The sequence below is a fragment of the Tenebrio molitor genome, chromosome 3 (genome assembly GCF_963966145.1).
Source record: "Tenebrio molitor chromosome 3, icTenMoli1.1, whole genome shotgun sequence".
Lineage (NCBI taxonomy): Eukaryota > Metazoa > Arthropoda > Insecta > Coleoptera > Tenebrionidae > Tenebrio > Tenebrio molitor.
The window spans coordinates 21,275,070-21,293,725 of NC_091048.1; the positions used below are offsets into that span (position 1 = coordinate 21,275,070).

An 18,656-nucleotide genomic window follows, 5' to 3' on the forward strand; every position below is an offset into this window, starting at 1 on the left:
CAATTTTTCTCTCGGTACGTTAAGTAATTCATAAAATTTTAACAAAAACAGTACGATTTGCCCAGTGTGGTAACAAAACATGTTGATACATCACTCACTAATAATAAATTAGAGCTCTCGAAATTCGTACAAACATAGGATTGAGTCATTAATAAGTTCCCATTTGAAAGTATCCAATTATTTTATACAAATGATTGTCCCATCGCAGTTGGTGTTGAAAACCCACACAAATTTTAGATGTGCCACCAGCCTCGCAACGTTAGACAAACTAGTAGACAGATTTCCACTACCGCGGGTAAACTCCGTACGGTGATAGATTGTACGTTTTTAAATTCTAGTTCCAAAACATAAAGCAGTGAAAAGTACTAAACTCTCCATCTCAATTGTTTCACGTTATGTAGAAAACCGTTGTATCGGCGATACTAGTCTCACTCATGTTATGAGGCTTGCGGCACATTCAACTACGTCATCAACGTCTACTGCGATGGGACAATAATTTATAATGACCCTGTATAAATTAAGTATTGAGAACGGTAAGAACAATGGATCGATCGAAGACAATTGATGAAGGAGGAATGCAGCGACGACTCCAATTATTGTCTGAGATCGGTACATTGTCCTTAACGTTCGTGATGTTTATGACATTTTTTGTATTGCGATTGCAGTTTTGATTGCAGTTTTTTACTTACCGTTCTAGAACACCAAAATTACTTACTGTCGAGTTTATCGTTAGGAACGAGTAAATACAACTTACAGTCTTGGAAACAGACGTAGTAAACAACCAAATAGAGTGCAATTGCGCAAAAAATTAGTTTAATTTTTAAGCACAATTAGGAGGTATTGTGCACTGATTCTCTAAAGCAACAGTTGGGGCAGGTTCAAATTTGGAGAAAAAATAAGCAATAATATTTTCCTCTATACTTCTAGAATGCGTAAAACTTTGGTTGCACCTACAACGTTCTTGAAATCGCTGCGATTTCCTTTTAGATGTAGATTAAATACATATACCTATTCGTATTTACATTTCATCACCATTATAATTACATAAGAGTATGTAGCTTGCTTTACACGTACCTTCTCCCTATTTATTTAGAGTTTGTTGCACCATTCGATTTGTAGTGCCTTTATAAATTAAATTAAATTAGATGGCAGTGAGAACAAATATTCGTGACACGATTATTAATAGTAGCCATTCCACTGTTCAAGGTGCTTCTTGTAATTCTACAGATAAACTGGCTCCCATCTTTTATCATTCTTCGAACAACGGTTATGTTTTCTTGAGTAACAATAGAAATTGGTCTTTCATTAGTTCTCTCAAAAAAAGCTTCATTGGCAAAGATTAAACGGAACCTTTCCGTGCATTCCGTTACGTTAAATGCATCTTTACCGTGCAACACCTACACATTTTCAAATTTAGCAGAAAACTGACATATTAGTTTGCAGAAACTAATCAAGTATATCCCACGGCAGATTCAAAATAGAACTTGCATGATCAGTTAGTTATTATCGCGTTGACAGAAGGACGTCTTTCATGAACAAAATTCAAACTTCACAAAACGGACTTTATTTTATAATCAAATACGCCACGTTTTGCAATTCTGACGTTAATAAACCAGCAGTACAAGAAAATCTAGAAGAAGACAAGCATTAACGATTAAAACTGGACCTAAAGAACTCGAAAGCGCAACGTGAGTAAGCTATAAAAGTATTTTTGATTTGATGTTTTAGTGCTACTCGACAGACTTGCATAGCAAAAACTTTATTGTTTTCAATTTTCTATGACAGGCCATAAAATCTTAACTATACGAAATGTCTAACTAATAAGATATCGATGCCAAAATTCATTCTATTACAGCAAATTAAAATAAAACACCTACGACGTTGTTAAAGGAGGAACGAACAAAAGAAAATGCACGTTTGTTTGGGAAAAACAACAATAATAATCGATTACTTTTCACCGTACCGAAACAAATCACAAATATCAAAGAAATTTCAAGCTTTCATCCTACTTTAATAAATCACAAAACAAATCAATGATTTCGATCTCACCGGTGATTATAACTGTCGTGGTTGACTGACAACGCTGATTCGGAATGATTAGAATTCTTGGGTGAATTTAGGAGTGGGTGTAAGTTATGAGTGGAGTCTTCTGCGGACATGTTGGGGTTAAATCTATTCCGTTGCCATGGTCGGGACACATTTTATAGCAAAACAAGAACAATTAATTAAGCCTGAAGGTTAGCATGCACATGCCTTTGTATGTTTAAATAATTACGTAAACCGAACAATAAAACAGACCAAGATTCTGCCGCACAAACTCGATATTAAGTTATAAAGTTGGCAAATAAGATGTATTAAAACAATAGCTTCAAACCACGACAAGGTGATGTCGAAGTTTCTCGGCTAATTAACATGCTATCGACTAATTGCGAAGACCCGCCGGTACGGTCCTGGCCCGTACCATCCTCGTGTCTGTCGGATACTTTCCCGGTAGTTTATTAATTACGATACGAAAAGACGCACCCCCGGACTTATTTATTCGCCGTCGGAACGGGAGCCCTTTTTATTAGAGGTTTGCATATACGGGCGTCATATGTTGCACTGGCAACAGGTTGACCTTAAATGTAAATAAAAAGATGAAAAATGAACAGGGAAAAAGCGACGCTTTTTGTGGCGCTTTTTCATGGCAGAAGGTGAGAAGCAAGTTTATTAAATTGCCGGTTATTTAGATAAAATGCACGTCTCCGTTAGGGGGGACGACGCGAGTTCGTCAGTCCCCCCGTTTTATTACTCCCCATACAGGTAAGCGGAGACGCCCTCTGGCGGCAATTACTTAGACAGAAGACAGCTGTCACAAGAAAAGTTAACTCGGCGTTTTCCAGATCGACGGACACCGGAAGCTGCCGACGCTCCGGTACAATAACTCCGATACATCCGGTCCTGTTGCGGTTTTTGACTTACGAACTCGATGGTGTACGTACGGCAGATCCGCCTCGGCCGCCCTCTCCGACTGTTTAATTAATTAACAAGCTCGACCACACTCGGCCGCGCCATAATGCAATTACCAATACGTCGGAAAAGCGACTGTACGGAAAGTTATCAGGGCGTGGTATCGGACGTGGCCATCGTCAAGAAATTATTATAATGAATTTGGAGAGGGGAGGCGCCGCAAATCGGGACCGATTTTCGGGAGCTCGTTTCCGAAGCGGCGTTTTTCGACGGCTTTACGTTTGCCCCTCTGTATCTAATTCGCTAGAAAGTCGTTTCAATATTTCAACCCAGTTGGGTCGGTTTTATGAGGAGGTTCGAAAAATGACATCAATTTTTTAAGCGCAAACAGTGGCGCCGGCGACATTTCCCTGAAAAGGGGTTGGCTCCCGCGGGGAAATTATGGCGCGCTTTATAATCGTCAAGTTCGGTTACTCATTACCACGTTGAATAAAACAACCAACACCCACTTCAGTGTTGACTCTGAATGAATCCCCGTGTGAATATGTTACCGCAGTTACGATGGTTTTACGAAGAAGTGGAGGAGCGCTAGCATTTTATCTCGGACAAGTTAAAACTACTCCGATTTTGATTAATTTGTTTTAGAAATGTGCGAAATTCAAAATACAGTCGCGGACAGAAAAAGTATGACGTCTTATTCAACAATTTAGCGAAAATTGAGTTGAGTAAATCGGGCTTATCTACTATAATAAATAAATAATTTAATAGTAACCATAGAAATAGCAAACACGCTTACATTAGTGAAAAAACATTGTCCTACTTCTTTCGGTCTATATGTCAACCTTTACAATTCAAAAATTGACGCTCATTATTTATTTACTTATTTATTTATTTATTTATTTATTATATCAATTCTGTAAAATTATCATTATTTTTGGTAAAAGATTACTGTTTATATTATATTCAATAAATAACATTCAATCACATCGAATATACTGTTAAGTAAAATATATTTCAAAAAGAATTGTGCGTAAAAAGAGGTGGACAATATGTAGTAGGTGTTCGGCATACTAGCAGCATAGGGCCGGCGTATCGGGTATAAATAAACAAACGCGTTCAGTTACTGTTCGTCACTCACGCAGAACGCATCGTTAAGTGAAATAAAATAAAATTATTTTTTCACTACTACTAATAAAAGTCTAGCGTTATTATCGGATGTCATAGAACACTGAGAAGTTTCGTTTTTCTACGTTGGCTCAGTCACAGGTAAATAATTTTTCGTTATTAACCAGTGGTGAATACTAGAACAACCGTCACCTAGCAACGAAAGATTGTCGTCTATTTCATTAGTTAACGTAGACGATTTTCATACCAACTGTCAAGAAATGACAACTCGGACCCGTCGCATCCGACAAAATAATTTGATTAATAATTATTATCAGAAAGGGTTTTAACGTATCTAGTAGTGAAAAAAATAGTACCTATATAAACCACGGTGGAGAAGTCCCTTATAGCCTTCACGCCTTACAACCCTGGGCGCGCCTCGGGCTCTAATCTTGGCGCTCTGGCTATAATCATGAACTTCTCCACCTTGGTATATAATATACTATTTTGTGGCAATTATACTTAAAAAAAAAGAAATACCTACGAGTGTACAATACAATATAAAGACAGTTCGTAAAAGTAAGTAAAGCACATAAAAGTAAACTAAGTACATAAATAAACGTAAAATAATAATATTTTGTGTACTCAATGGAAAACAGTCATTTTACTAGGTAGAAATCAATACAGAAAAGTGCCACTTTACTCGTTAGCAACACTTTACTCATTAGCAACGCAGTAACACATTTCAATTGATTTATTTTCGCAATTAATGATAATAGTACAGTTGGTTAAATTGTGAAACAAAAGTCCTTCGTTGATGTGTTTGATAAGTCATTCCGACTAATTAGATGACAACTCTGACAGTATTTTTGATTAACGTCCATGCTCATTTGATTTTTTTGTCAATTCTAATTTCTAACAAATCAGCGCAAATTTGAGCAGGGCCGGTTTCAAAATTTTCAAAAAAATTAACTTATTGTATCTTCATTGTCGAATACACTTTACTAAGAGTAATTTTAACTAAAACTCTTCAGAACAACGCATACTATCACATGTTAAAAGGAACGCTTCAACTTCGAAAACACCCTTTATTTTAAAATTTATGCAGTTATTACCTTTTCCAAAAAAAATGCCCACATAATATTTTCCAGTTTTCAAACTTTTTTGAGCTCTCCAACTGAAAAACATCTATAGTCCATTTTTTAATTATAGTCCGATGTATCAATTAAAAAGCAGAACAACTGTCATATTGCTATCTCTTTTCAACATAATCTAAACAAACTATTGAATTCTTGTACGTATTGTATTAAGCGTGTCCCACTATGCATCTCGCTTTAGCATGTGCGATTAGAGCAAGACGCGAATTGTACGTTTATTCCACTAGCGACGTCAAATTTTTAGGTTACGTTTTAACCACGTTATTTGTGATAATTTTGTTTAATTTTGCTTGAAATGTCCTCCGTATGATGCCAACGAAAAGCATGTGGACAGATCCTTTTACAGAATTTGTAAATTGCAAAAATAATATTGGAATTGCACGGAAACTTGCAAGACTGGAAGTTAACCAGGTAAGGGGGTAAACTAATTCATAGAGAGTTGTTTTGTGTTCATGGCGTTGCCGAAACAACATCTAGGAAGAAAGAAAGATAGTCTAAACGTGGTTGTTTAGTGCTGTTTTCAACAATTTTTAATATATCTGACCTATGCGTTCTGAAGGGAGCGGTTTTTTGAAAGATAAAATTAAAACGGAGGAATGAATTTGCAGAAATACCAAGAAAGCACGAAAGAACACAATATCTGTCTCATGTTGCCTAAATAAATTTTCAAATATTGGTAGAACCATGCACTGCTGTCAAATGTCGAAAGCAGACGCAGGTCATGTCGACTTCTTGATTCGGACTAAGCTCATCGGACTATAATCAAAAAAATGGACCATAGTAACATTTGACATACTTGTCTGCCAACGTCGTAGGTGGTAAATTTGAAGTCGCTTCTTGTGCTGCTGCTAATATTTAAGGAGACTCGTCGAGAAAGCTTCATCTGAGAGACTCACATTTTTCCCAATAATTTTGTTTGTTTACTTGTAACTACGCAAGTTTTGCAAAAACGCAACTTTGATTAAAGAAAGAAATTTGTAAAAAAAATAGTTTTTCATTCATTCATTCCATTGAGTACAGAAAAAATAGCATATTCAACACGTAAGAAAAGTAAAGGTTTACTAGCTTGGGAAAATGTAATCTACTCGCTATTGCTCGTGAGTCACACATTTTTCACTAGCTAGTTAACCTTCACTTTTCTTTACTTGTAAAACAATCTACTATTATATATGTACTTCGATGCACCATAAAACTGTTTGTTTTCAACAGATTATCTTCAAATATGGGAAATCCAAGTACAAGCACAAGTATTGGTAATCGATGTTTTATTTGTCGTAAGAATAAGAATCGAGAAGATGTTGTAAAAGTTACAGCAGGATTCGAAAGATTAATGATATTTAATGCATTAGTAGAAAAAGGAAATTACGAGTTGTTACCTATACTAAACAAAGTAGATTTTGTCTACGTACACGAAAGTTGCCAACTAGGAGGTATACGACAAGTATGCACAAAAGGAATACAAAGAAAAGATATGACATTTATGGCAAAAATTAGGAATTTCATTACAAACCTCAAATAAAATTATTCATTTAGCTTGCTGCTACTAATAAAATCAATAGTTATTTGTATCACTAGGCCAGAAACTGCACGTTTGCGAGCATGAGTACGGTTTGCACTACGAGTCGACAGACGAGTATTGCAAGTACGTAATTTTAATTGATTAATTTTAGTTAAATATTGCTTCTTTGTAGTTTGTACGTTGTTATAAATAGAAAAACATTTTTAACGAGCCATCCACAGAACAAACATTGACGTTTGATAGAATTCTGATAACAAATGCCAACCGAAACCGATGACAACTCGAAATCCCTACTTTTAGCCGGACTAGGCCGGCAATGCATGTGTTTCTGGACGATTTCGAGATCTGTAATTTACCAAATTCCGGCCGGCGGCACGAAAAATAAATAACACGTTCCCATTGACCCTCTGCTGCTTTATCGACATATAAGCGTAATTAAAAAACAGATAATGAACTGCAAGAATACATAGGAAATATAAATTAGCTCCTTACCTAGAATCTTGGTACGATGATGGAGATATGCGGAAAAAAGCTAAAGTCTACTTTTTATAAGTTTTTCAAAAAGTGTCTGAAAAATGCCAACGATATCAATTCTTTTACGCACATTATCGATGATGGTATACTATTGCATCACGCTAAATGACAAATTAACGAGAAATTTTCATCAATATTTGACAGTTATGTCAAGAAGATATGCAGCTGAAAGTTACGTAAGGAAAATTTTTGTCAAATGAAAATAACAAAGCTAGATTTAGTTAATTCCACATCTCGCAAATAATAAAATAACAACCAAACAAGTAGATACCGATGCTGATAGATTATTATTTTTTTAAATCACCAAGATGTAAAACACCACAAAAAGTCTATTCATCAGCCAGTCTTAACAAGATCCCTGTATGTAAAAGCATGAGTGCTATTTTGACATGCATTCACAGGTTGTGGCCGTGGAGGAAATTGCGGATGTCGAAAAACTAGGATCTTCTGCACGCAAGCTTGTAGGGAATGCAATGGTGATACTTGGACTAATTGTCCACCAGTAATGACTTTGGAACAAAATGAAATAGAAGAGGAAGAAATTATCGAAAAAATTCTAAATAATATTTTTAATATGTACCTAGGTACGGTCGGTGGACAAATAAAACTGGGACACTTAAAATGTAATCTATGTAAATCAGACCATTGAATTGTTAATATATTTGTCAGTATCTATAGAATATGTCATACGAAAGTTAACCTATTTGTGACAAAGCCGTATTTAAACGATGCAAATTTGTAAATTTTGACTTATGTGATTGTCATTTTTGTCCCAGTTTTATTTGTTCATCGACTGTACATATTATTTTAAATAAATCTAAGTTATAAAAAGATTGAAAATACATAGTTATGTTTTTTCCCTTATACTTTCCGAGAATTTCTTAAATTTATTTTACAAAAAAAAAAATGAGAAATAGCTATTTATAATAAATTAAAGTTGGATATTTTCTATAATTACATATTTCTAAATTAAAAGGTGGAATCAAAATTGTTCTGTTTTCGTTACTATAGAGAAACAATTTTGTTTATAAAACAAAAATAATTTTGTGAAGGCGTGTAAGGTGTCCGCTCGAGTAAATTTACGGAACTCAAATTAGTATTCAAATATGCTAATAGATTTTTTTTTTGACAATCCAACCCGAAAATTTTTAACCAATCAAATTGCAGCACCGGGCAGAGTGAAAAAACAATGGGCAGTTTTTCAGCGAAAAAATTTATGTCAAAATGAAACGTCAAATTTATTATGTCAACTCGATAACAATTTTCAAGTCGAATACAATTCGTGGTCTAATTTTTTCCAACAAAATTTGTCATTTAAGACATGAGTAGCTTTTGCAAAGAAAATTACACGAGTCGACGAAGCTTATTGTATTATTGTTGAAAAATTTTAGTTTTCCGAGTTTTTAAAAATTTCCTGATGAGAGCTTCAATTTTCAAGTTGTAAAGGTTTTTGCAATTTGAATTGAATTGATCATAATCGGAGTAGTTGTGACCGGTTCCCGGATAACGCCCTTTTTGGCTAGCGAACCTCCACGCAGGTTTTGAGGACGCATTCGTGGGTGCGATCCGAAAACCCTGTACATCCATATTACCTGCAAATCCTTCATCCGTCCCGTCATTGTACCGTGCCCCCATCTACACCACTTTATACCCAGCTCGCCTCCACCAAATCTTCGCCTGCAAGAGAAGAATGATCCGCAAGACCTTTGACTCGCCTACAGGTTCCCCTCCAATAACCTACATCATGAAACTAACACAATCCCGATCCAAACCCGTCTCAAACAACTCCAGAGCCGCTACGTGATCCGCACCCTAAATTCCAATAACCCCATTGCCGTCCAAACCTTCCACACCTCCTTCAACTACCCGACCCGTGACGGCCGCCTCCTCAATAAAATCCAGAAAATTCCCAAGCGCAAACCAAAAAACCAAAACACCCCCCAACAGCCCTCCACTCATCAACCTACACCGACCTTCCGGACGACCTCCAGGAGCTTGTGGACTCGACCCCCTTGACCATGCGGTAACCGTTGACGATATCAGGACCTTCCCGAAACAAGAACATCTGCTCCTGTAAACCCATCCACCCTGTTCTTTGTTCTTTTTCTCCTTTTCTCTCTTCGAGACAACTAGACCGACAGGACCCAGAAGCCCCAACGACCACCACTGAAGCAGGGCCAACCAGCCACGGGACCCCCAAGGACGACCAAGACACCATCTACGTCCCCCTGTCCCCACTGAGCCACTCAGTCGAGGATTTCCTGCAGTTTTTCCCCAGCGCGAATGCGGGAGTCCAAACTGAAGCCGGCTGCAGACGCACCCCCCACAACCCCCATGTCAATAAGACTAAATTGTAATCGTCAAACTTTTTTTCTTTTTTTTACAGTCCAAATTATAAACAAACTTTTTTTCTTCTTGTTTTTACCGTCTTTTTATTATATCGAGTCACTAAAATTAAACATAAAAAAACCCAGTGCTGAAAAGGCCCTAAGCCTCAGCAACGCTCTTGTAAATTTGCAATTAGTTAAGTAGAATATTTAAATGTAACACAAAAAAAAAACGAAAATAAATGTATTTGATTTGATTTGTTGAACCTCCACTACGTGGTTGGAAAAAACTTCGGAATTACCGAGTGTTGGCCGTTTAGATCAATATCACGCTCATGGGCTGTAAAAGTGCCACAATTCAAAAATACGATTTTTAAGTTATCATAGGTCCCAACAGGGCAAACTAAGCAGTTTTAATATTAGATCGCCATATAGCGGAAAAAGTCAGCATTGCCTGCTGTGCTTCCAAAACAATTGAAACTTTACTCAAAATGTGATTTTTAGAGTTGTGTCACTATTGCAGTCCACGAGCGGTAATATCCCAAGACTTTATAATTTTCTTCGCAACCGTTGAAAAATGGGAATTCGGATCGTCGCATCAGACAAAATAATTTGATTAATAATTATTATCAGAAAGGGTTTTAACGTATCTAGTAGTGAAAAAAATAGTATATAAACCACGGTGAAGAAGTCCCTTATAGCTTTCGCGTCTTAATCTTGGCGCTCTGGCTATAATCATGAACTTCTTCACCTTGGGGTATAATATACTATTATTGATAAATGATTAAACAAAAATAACAACAGGCTGTTAGATCAACTCACTCTACCTAAATATGTAATTTCACACAAATAGTTAAACCAGGGTAAATTTTAAAATATTTATTAAATCCCGCAATTTTTGCTCTTGTGACTACAGTACCTTTTAACACAGAGCTAAAGTATACATATAACACGTAATAGAAATTAAAAAAATCGATTAAAAAAAACAAGAATTAACCTCAACGCACACGGTTAAGGTAACAAATAATAATAATAATTTAAGAGGAACTAATTTTATTATGGATATCATCACAATGTCTTATTATGGAATCATAATAATTAATGAATTAATTAATTTATAACGTCTATGGGCCGTATCACGACACGCTTATTAAATTTAATCATGATTCTAATTACCTTGGTGACGAATTCATCTCTTTCTGGCAGGTTACAATTGCATAAATCTATATCATGTTATGTTTACTTTAATCACTACTCTAATTATCGGCAACTTTAATAACGGTGTCGTTATACGGCCCAATGTGTTTCTCGTTGTTAAACCCATACACATTTTTTTTGACTGATAGTACAAATTACCCAATTAATTAAATGTTTTGCTCGCTCACTGAAGTAAATAATAGTTATTTACACAATTAGTGGGATAAAAGCAATATTCGCAGCAGGATTCGAGTGTGAAGATTGCAGATGACGAGGGCGTTAGCCCGAGTTCATCTGTAATCACACGAGTTTCCTGTAATATGCTTTAGCCCACGTGTTATGTACAAAATTTTATCTAAGACCGCCCCGAATTAAAAAAAAAGGTAAATCTTATTTATTTCCGCCAGTTTCATTACACCACTCAGTGGAATAATGACTAACTTATCCCACTGAGTGGGGTAATGAAGCTCACTTATCCCACTGAGTGGAGTAATGAAATGCGTCCGGTAATGAAGTTCCTTATTCCACTCAAATGAGTGGGATAAGTGTCATTTATCCCACGGGATTAGATAAAAAAATAAGTACATTTATTGTTGAAATTATGTAATTATAATCTAAGGTTTATTGAAGACATTTATTAAATGCCCAGAAACAGTGGCAATCATCAGAAAATAGATTAAATGGAAAAAAAAATATGTGGGCTCGTCCGGGATTTGAACCCGGGACCTCCCGCACCCTAAGCGGAAATCATACCCCTAGACCAACGAGCCAGTCACTTTGTTTAAACAAATAAAATGAAATTCTGATATTACGACATGAATAGAATTTTTACTATTTAAGCGACTCTAAAAATATTTATTAATAAATATTCTATTTTCACTTTCACTCTATCAACGAGAGTGCAACGAACTAAAAGATTTCATTTTCATTCGTTCTGTTTTTTAAACATTTGCGAGTATTCATTTGTCGAAAAGCTGACTAATTATAATTACAAAAATGTTAAAAACACTAAAAATCATAGTTACCAATCAACTTACACCCATTCTAATAATTTAAAAATTAAAAAAAATCCTCCGGGCTCGTCCGGGATTTGAACCCGGGACCTCCCGCACCCTAAGCGGAAATCATACCCCTAGACCAACGAGCCGCTCGATAACATTTAACCGTGTGGACGCTTACAATGTACACATTACACCCAATCAATAAATTTTCAGTATTACATAACTTTATTAAAATAAATTACTAATTTATTATCTTTAACATTGACCATTTCATTAAATCACAATGTAACTTCATATTTTTATAATATCTACATAAAATAATTTTATAGGTCAATAAAAAAAAAATCATATTTTTAAATCTTATAAACCGTTGCACTACTGAGAAATTTGTTCCGATTGTTTAACTCGTTTACCAATTAGCACGTCATCATTTCTCTAGCAATTAGTGTAAAGGAAAGTCGCCCAATACATTGAAAACACCAGGTTAAAGAGGGTGCCAAACGAGCCCAGTGAAGCTCTAGGGGTGAACAGGATAATCACATTACGTTAATAAAATCGCTTAAGGAAGACAAATCCAATAAACGCGCCATTTTCTAAAGACGCCGAAAGAATGTAAGAAGGGGCGACACCACCTCGCCATGAAAATTGAAAATTTTCTCAACAATCGAAACAACACGACGTCCTGTTTTTCGTTGACAATGATAAAGGTACTTCAAAGCTGTGCAACAAGTTGCAGGTGATCGATTGACGAGTAAATAAATCAAGTCTTAACTTACTTAGTTGTAGATTGACACAGAAAACTGCAGGTGAAGCCATAACAGATGTCAGACTGGCATTTTCTCTGGTTTCGTTTGATCTGTAACAAACAAATAAATAATTTATTTTATCAACGCCGACGTAATCTTTATCTAAATTTCTCGTGATCCCCTAATCCCTTTGAGGTTAGTAACGAGTCGACTCCAAGGCAACACCACAGCGTTTCACTGTTTGCGCCTTGGGGATGAATCAAAAGCATGCATAACAGGAATTCCGCCAGTAGCATCCAGAAAACTGGAGCACGGCATGTTGGTTGGGGTTGAAGGACCCATAAATTGTCCCAACAGAACGTGTCGTGATATCAAGCAAACTCCACGTCATATCGAAGGCAAATAAGTGGAACAGGAACATCATTAAGTGTCCTCCAGAACTAGTAAAGCGAGAATAATCCCCCATTTAGGACTAATGTTTCTCATCGAAGTGGTCGATCTCGACACAAGGAGCAGTGGATGGAACACGCCGAACTTTGAGTTTCTGCGGTTTGCGGTCCGAACGGATTACACCGGGCCAGGACCCAGTTGCGAATTTTAGCACCTCCAAACGCCGAATCTACATTATGAAAGGGTAGGGACAGATTCGTCAGAAAGGTGAACCCCAAGCGCACCATTATTAGAACCCATCATTCCGATTCCACTCTTGGAGGCCACGTGGAAGATAACGTGACCTACTTTATTCGTCCCTTTCAGCTTCACTCTATTCTATGCATATTTTACAATGGCCGGTGAATTTTCAACATACCAGACGCATATTGCCGCGACCCTCCTATTCACCATATCTGGCATCCATTTATACCCCACCGTTTATTCCCAAAATTAAAAGAATGCCTTTGAATGTTATTTTCAGAATTTCAGCATTTTTCCAAAAAATCCATCAGTCTTTAAGTAACCATAAATGTGAGTAACGGTGACTCATTTACATAGGAACCGTTCTCAAAACAAAATTGATGTTGAATGGCCCGAGTTAAGCCATATGTTTTCAAATATTTTGTTTTCCACAGCCGCTCTTGATCATACATTTTTCAAAACATATGATAAATGAAAATTATTCAGCTCGATTATAGGTAGACCTGACAATCAAATTTCTCACTATCAACTCAACATTTTGATATTAGCCACGAATTTTCCCAAGATTTGAAATCAGACAAACCGATTGGGTATAAGAGAATAATTGTTCTACGCTTCCTCGACTATTTTATCTTGCTGCATTGAAACACTGACAATTGCGCGCAAAGATTATCAATCAAGTCTTCGAAGAAAAGGTGTTTCTACAGTTTACAAACACACTGTTAGAACCTGTATGTCTTGTTTTTTCTGTGACAATGTGTCTACACATTATGCTTTCCACATCGCAGAACTGCAAGCCCACATAGGAAAATTCACGGAATTTAATGGCAAGGCGTGTATATGCGAACAATAGGCAATACAATAAGCTTCAATGAGCTGAAAGCTTAACCTTGAATGTCTGGACTAGAATGGAGCTAAATTTAATCGAAAATTTAGTGCCAAGTACAAGAAACAAACAAGAAATGACAGGGAAAAAAGGCTTAATTAAATATCAGTAGAGTGCTCACCGGATATACCGCTGATTAGTATACACCGCGGATTTATTCTACTCCCCGATCCTTTGAAAGAGATTCTGCAGCTGTCGCTTGCAGCACGCTTCGCTTATAACTGGAAGGCACTGTGGTTAAATGCATTTACGAGTATTATAAACATATCACTATCATTTTTTAAGACTTTGGCCTAAACGAACGCGAAACACGTTGTTCAATATTCGGCCTCATGCCTGAAAAGTGATCTGACAACGCACTTATATCGAAAATAATTTACACATAAATTATGAATTTAATCTGTTCGGCTACATTCTTTTGTTATTTTCGCTATAGTTAAGAATTCATTTTAAATTTATTTTGAAATAACTTGCGACGTACCCGATCGTCACATTTCCTCATTGATTTCCTTGATTTTCTCAATCAAACGTTTATCGTGTCTTCAGTGAAATTACAAAGCAAGCCAATGTCGCGAATTGTTACGAGAATCATTTAAGCTTTGTATTCAATTCCATTTTCGATAATAATAGATTACCATTAAAAAAATTACATAAATAGCATTTTCGTTCAATCTAGTGCAACGAATAAAACGATATTTAAAAAAAATCTCAGAAAAGACAGTTCTAATGAGAAAATATGAAGAGTTTCAAAATAGTAAAGACCACATTTCGAATAATCCATTTCACTGACAGTCTATTCAAGACGGGGCTTCAATTAATTCCCCCAGTGTACATATTAAAAGGCAGACATGAATTTCTTACGAGAAAACCAATTATGTCTTCTAGTACTAACTTGCTCTTGCATGCGGAAAGATAAATTAGAAGACACGCCAGACGACTGCAACTTTTCCTACAACGATAAATATAACATCTAATTATTTAGTTCTTAGTTTAAATGTTACTCGGTTAACACAATAATACAATTGAGTTCGCGAAGCGGCTTACCAAAGAACATTTCACCGTATTTATTAGATAGAAGAGCACTTACACAGCGGGCTCAACATTTATCCCCCCAAAAACAGTTAATTGTTTCGGGTTTCGTTACGAAAGCTATTTCATGCCGTTCACCTGGCCGAAATTACACCTTCTTCCACTTTGGGTTTGCTGATTTCATCGATTAAAAATGCACAGTATTGTTCGCCAAATATAGACGTTCGTTCGCGCCGTTTAACCGAACTTCTGTTAACGTGTAATCGAGAGCTTCGACAGCCAATTCATTAATGGACCGATTCTAACCGTGAACTAGGCCATTATTTCACAACAATGGATAGTTTTAAAGACAGGTGTTTATTGTAATATACTAACATCGACCTGTATTAGTATCGATTCATTTTCAACATCGCTCACCGCCATATCTTCGTCGTAGCTGGATAATCGACTGCCTATTTCGTAACGACCAGAAAAGTTTATTGGTCGCCTTTCCAATTCCAAATTGTTTGGTCACATTCTATTATCTTACTGAATTAATCTCCTATCTATTATAAAAACAGATATTTATCATCTTTCATAATCATTGTGCCCCGATTCCACCGTTAACTTTCTACTTCTTCAACTAAGACTATTCGTCATAATATAATCAACGTTTTCCATTTTTACCAACTTCATTTCTGTACATTCACAATTTGCGTCCAATGCATTTGCACATCAAATTTTGTTCTATTTCTGGTATAGCAGTAAAAAAAAAACGAAACTAACTAAAAAAAATATCCCAACCCTCGAACTTCTCAAGTATCGTTTACTATATCATTTAAAATTATTCCCTTACTAAATAAGGACATTAATGGGTACAATTACCCTTACGCTGGTTTCATTTGTTTTGTTGTAACTTTTTCAATATATACTTACACAGAGTACAGATCCATTTTATTTAACTTCTTCATTACAATCTGCAAATTTTAACATACAAGAAAATAAAAATTTGTTTATGAAAAAAAATTAATTCATTATACTTATTATTATTTACAATATACACTTAAGAACGCCAGAGCCTCATTCACCAATTAATCAAAAACACAAAACACAAACATTCGTTGCAATTACAGTAAATTTATAAAGACCAATTCCAATAAATTAATATTGCTTTTAGATTAGCCTACTTGTCTTGGTGAATTACTATACATTTCTCAATAATTTGATACAAATGTTAAAAATCTTAAACTAAGAATCAAATTACATAAAAAGTCATCGACTCCAACATATTGGCACAATTTTTGATCTCAAAAATAGAAGTACATATTCATATACATATGTAGGTACATCGGGTGTTCATTTAAATTTATCCTCAAAATTGGCGTTGAAGAGACGATTGTGAACGCACCACGGATTACAGATTTCGGATCAGCTGTTTAAATCTAACCTCACTTTTTGCGTTGCTTGTGTTTTTACTCTGCAGATGGACAAGTGGTGTGTTTACAATCGACTCTTCAACGCCAACTTTAAGGATAAATTTAAATGAACACTGATATAAATAATTTAAAAAAAAGTTAAGCTGACAGTGGCACCCTTAAGATGTAACAAAACTTTTAAAAATTGAAAACAATTAGGTAATAAAAAAAAATCTGATTATTAATTGGGTGATTCTGAAATAAGTTTAGAAAAAAATGTGGAGTATCCTTGACACAAAAGAATTCTGCGTAAATGACTTTTGGAGATGAAATCAAAAGGATGGAAATTACCCTATATCCTTGTATTTTCAACGCCTATGAATAAGGAAAATTTGTTCCAATTTGTTCATTTCATTAGCAACCATGGTTCCAGCAACTAAACAATAAAATCGTAGGTGCAAGCACACTGCTTTGTAAATTTTTTGTTTCTATGGAAATGATTGAGAGGAGTAAGGTTACGTTTGTGACTGACGGGCACCTTTGATTATTATTGTTGCTAAACTACCCAGATAATCACCTTTAACTCAGCAGCGTACTAGGAATTTTGACCAAATTTTCAATCATTTGTATCTCGAAAACGAAAAAACTTTTATAAGAAAAATTTTTTGTCTATGACTTCTTCTCATCATCACCAATTACCGGGTTTTTTTTTCCAAACTTATTTTAGAATCACCCTGTATAGATTGAATGTTGTGATTATTCGGTTTAAAATGTGCTTTTTAACAGACACGATGCAAATTAAGATGTACCTAAAACTATATATTTTGTCGTTTATTCCACAGTTTTCCCCTTTAAGCTCGGTTTAATCGCTTTTTGTAAAATCTTATTAACATTTCCCGTGTTATCTCTTATTAAGCTTTCGCCAACACCGATGACCGTTTTACATGTACGATCATTACACCCTCCACCCCCATTCCGATGACTTGCCTAGTATCTGGTTATCGCAACATCTGATCGATCTGTTGTGCCGTTCGTTCGGTTGAAGTTTTCCGTTTCTTCATCGTCGGCTAATAAAGTCGACATATTTCGTAATAAGGGTGCGATTAAGTGCACGCGTTCGACTGCAACATCTGTATTTCGATCGGCGACAAAAATACCTAAAGTGATGTTGGCTTTTGGTGGTGGCAAAAGCGCTAGTCGGGGAAACCGTGGCGTCTGAAACTTCTCGGGAGGACCGTGCTTCCGGCGCTGCCAGCGGTTCCCGGAGCCCGATTCCGGGATTCATCACACGGAGCACTGGATGACGTCACACACACACAGCGTGCACGGCCTCCTCTCTAACCATTATGTTTAATTTATCGCGTGTCTGTGCGTCAGACTGGGAGAGTCTCAGATTACACTGTGGAGTATAAACTGGCACTGGTACAAGTATTTTGTTTCTTTTCGTTTAATTCCTGTCGAGAAGCCGTTTTCCTACTTGATTAATTTTTACAATTTATTGCATAACAGAAACGAATTTGTAATTTATTTCGGTTTTTCGTGGGGCGCGCTGCGAGGGACTTTTTCCGATAAACTGAGCGAAACTTGAGACAAACGTTTATCAAAGAAAATTTCTTGAACGTGTCGTGTAGACTAAGTACGTACAAATCTAAAACTTTATTGTCTGCACTACCTGAACCACATCGAAAGGATGACATGTAATATAGCTTAATTTAACGACAAAAAAAGATAGTGACACCTAAAATTAAAAAACAATATGTAGCAAATATGTATCTATGTATGTATTTCAATTTGTAAAGTCCGTTTTCCATTCATACTTGTTTCATTATTTAATTTATAATCAATTTTCATAATGAAAATACGACTGCAAGAAAGTAAGGTTAGGAGGTTGTTTGTTGACATTTCATGAAACCGAGTGCCGCTATGGTTACAACGAAATGGTTACCAAGAATCGGTCGAGCAATTTAAATTAATGTCAAAAAATAAGTTCTGAAGGCTACAGTTTCTATGTAGATACCTATATACATATTTGGGTAATTGTTCACTTTAACTACTTCTGGAATTTTCGCGTTTTTTCTGGCTAGATAGCCTCAGGGCGTCCTCCTAGATCGTGTCCCACCATTCAAACCTTGTGCAAATGCCTTTTTTTTCTCTCTTGTTGTGTTTCAAGGTCGCGTCAA

At 36.0% G+C, this 18,656-nt stretch overlaps 1 protein-coding gene, 1 long non-coding RNA gene and 2 other non-coding genes across 12 annotated transcripts in view; 1 reads left to right on the forward strand and 3 right to left on the reverse strand.

The window, feature by feature from the left end:
- Camta (Calmodulin-binding transcription activator) overlaps positions 1 to 18,656 on the reverse strand; it is a 249,043-nt gene that overhangs the window by 181,162 nt on the left and 49,225 nt on the right. For all 9 annotated transcript variants that reach the window (XM_069043130.1, XM_069043131.1, XM_069043121.1 and 6 more), the window contains exon 2: positions 12,565 to 12,644. In XM_069043130.1, coding sequence (XP_068899231.1) covers positions 12,565 to 12,604 — 40 coding nt within the window. In that variant the 5' untranslated portion in view covers positions 12,605 to 12,644. The remainder of the gene's footprint in view (positions 1 to 12,564; positions 12,645 to 18,656) is intronic.
- LOC138127218 (uncharacterized) lies at positions 3,496 to 9,847 on the forward strand. The gene is made up of 2 exons (XR_011158148.1): positions 3,496 to 4,215; positions 6,420 to 9,847. It is a non-coding gene; the product is annotated as an uncharacterized lncRNA (long non-coding RNA).
- Positions 11,486 to 11,557, reverse strand: TRNAP-AGG (transfer RNA proline (anticodon AGG)). Its single transcript has one exon. It is a non-coding gene; the product is annotated as a tRNA-Pro (tRNA).
- Positions 11,863 to 11,934, reverse strand: TRNAP-AGG (transfer RNA proline (anticodon AGG)). Its single transcript has one exon. It is a non-coding gene; the product is annotated as a tRNA-Pro (tRNA).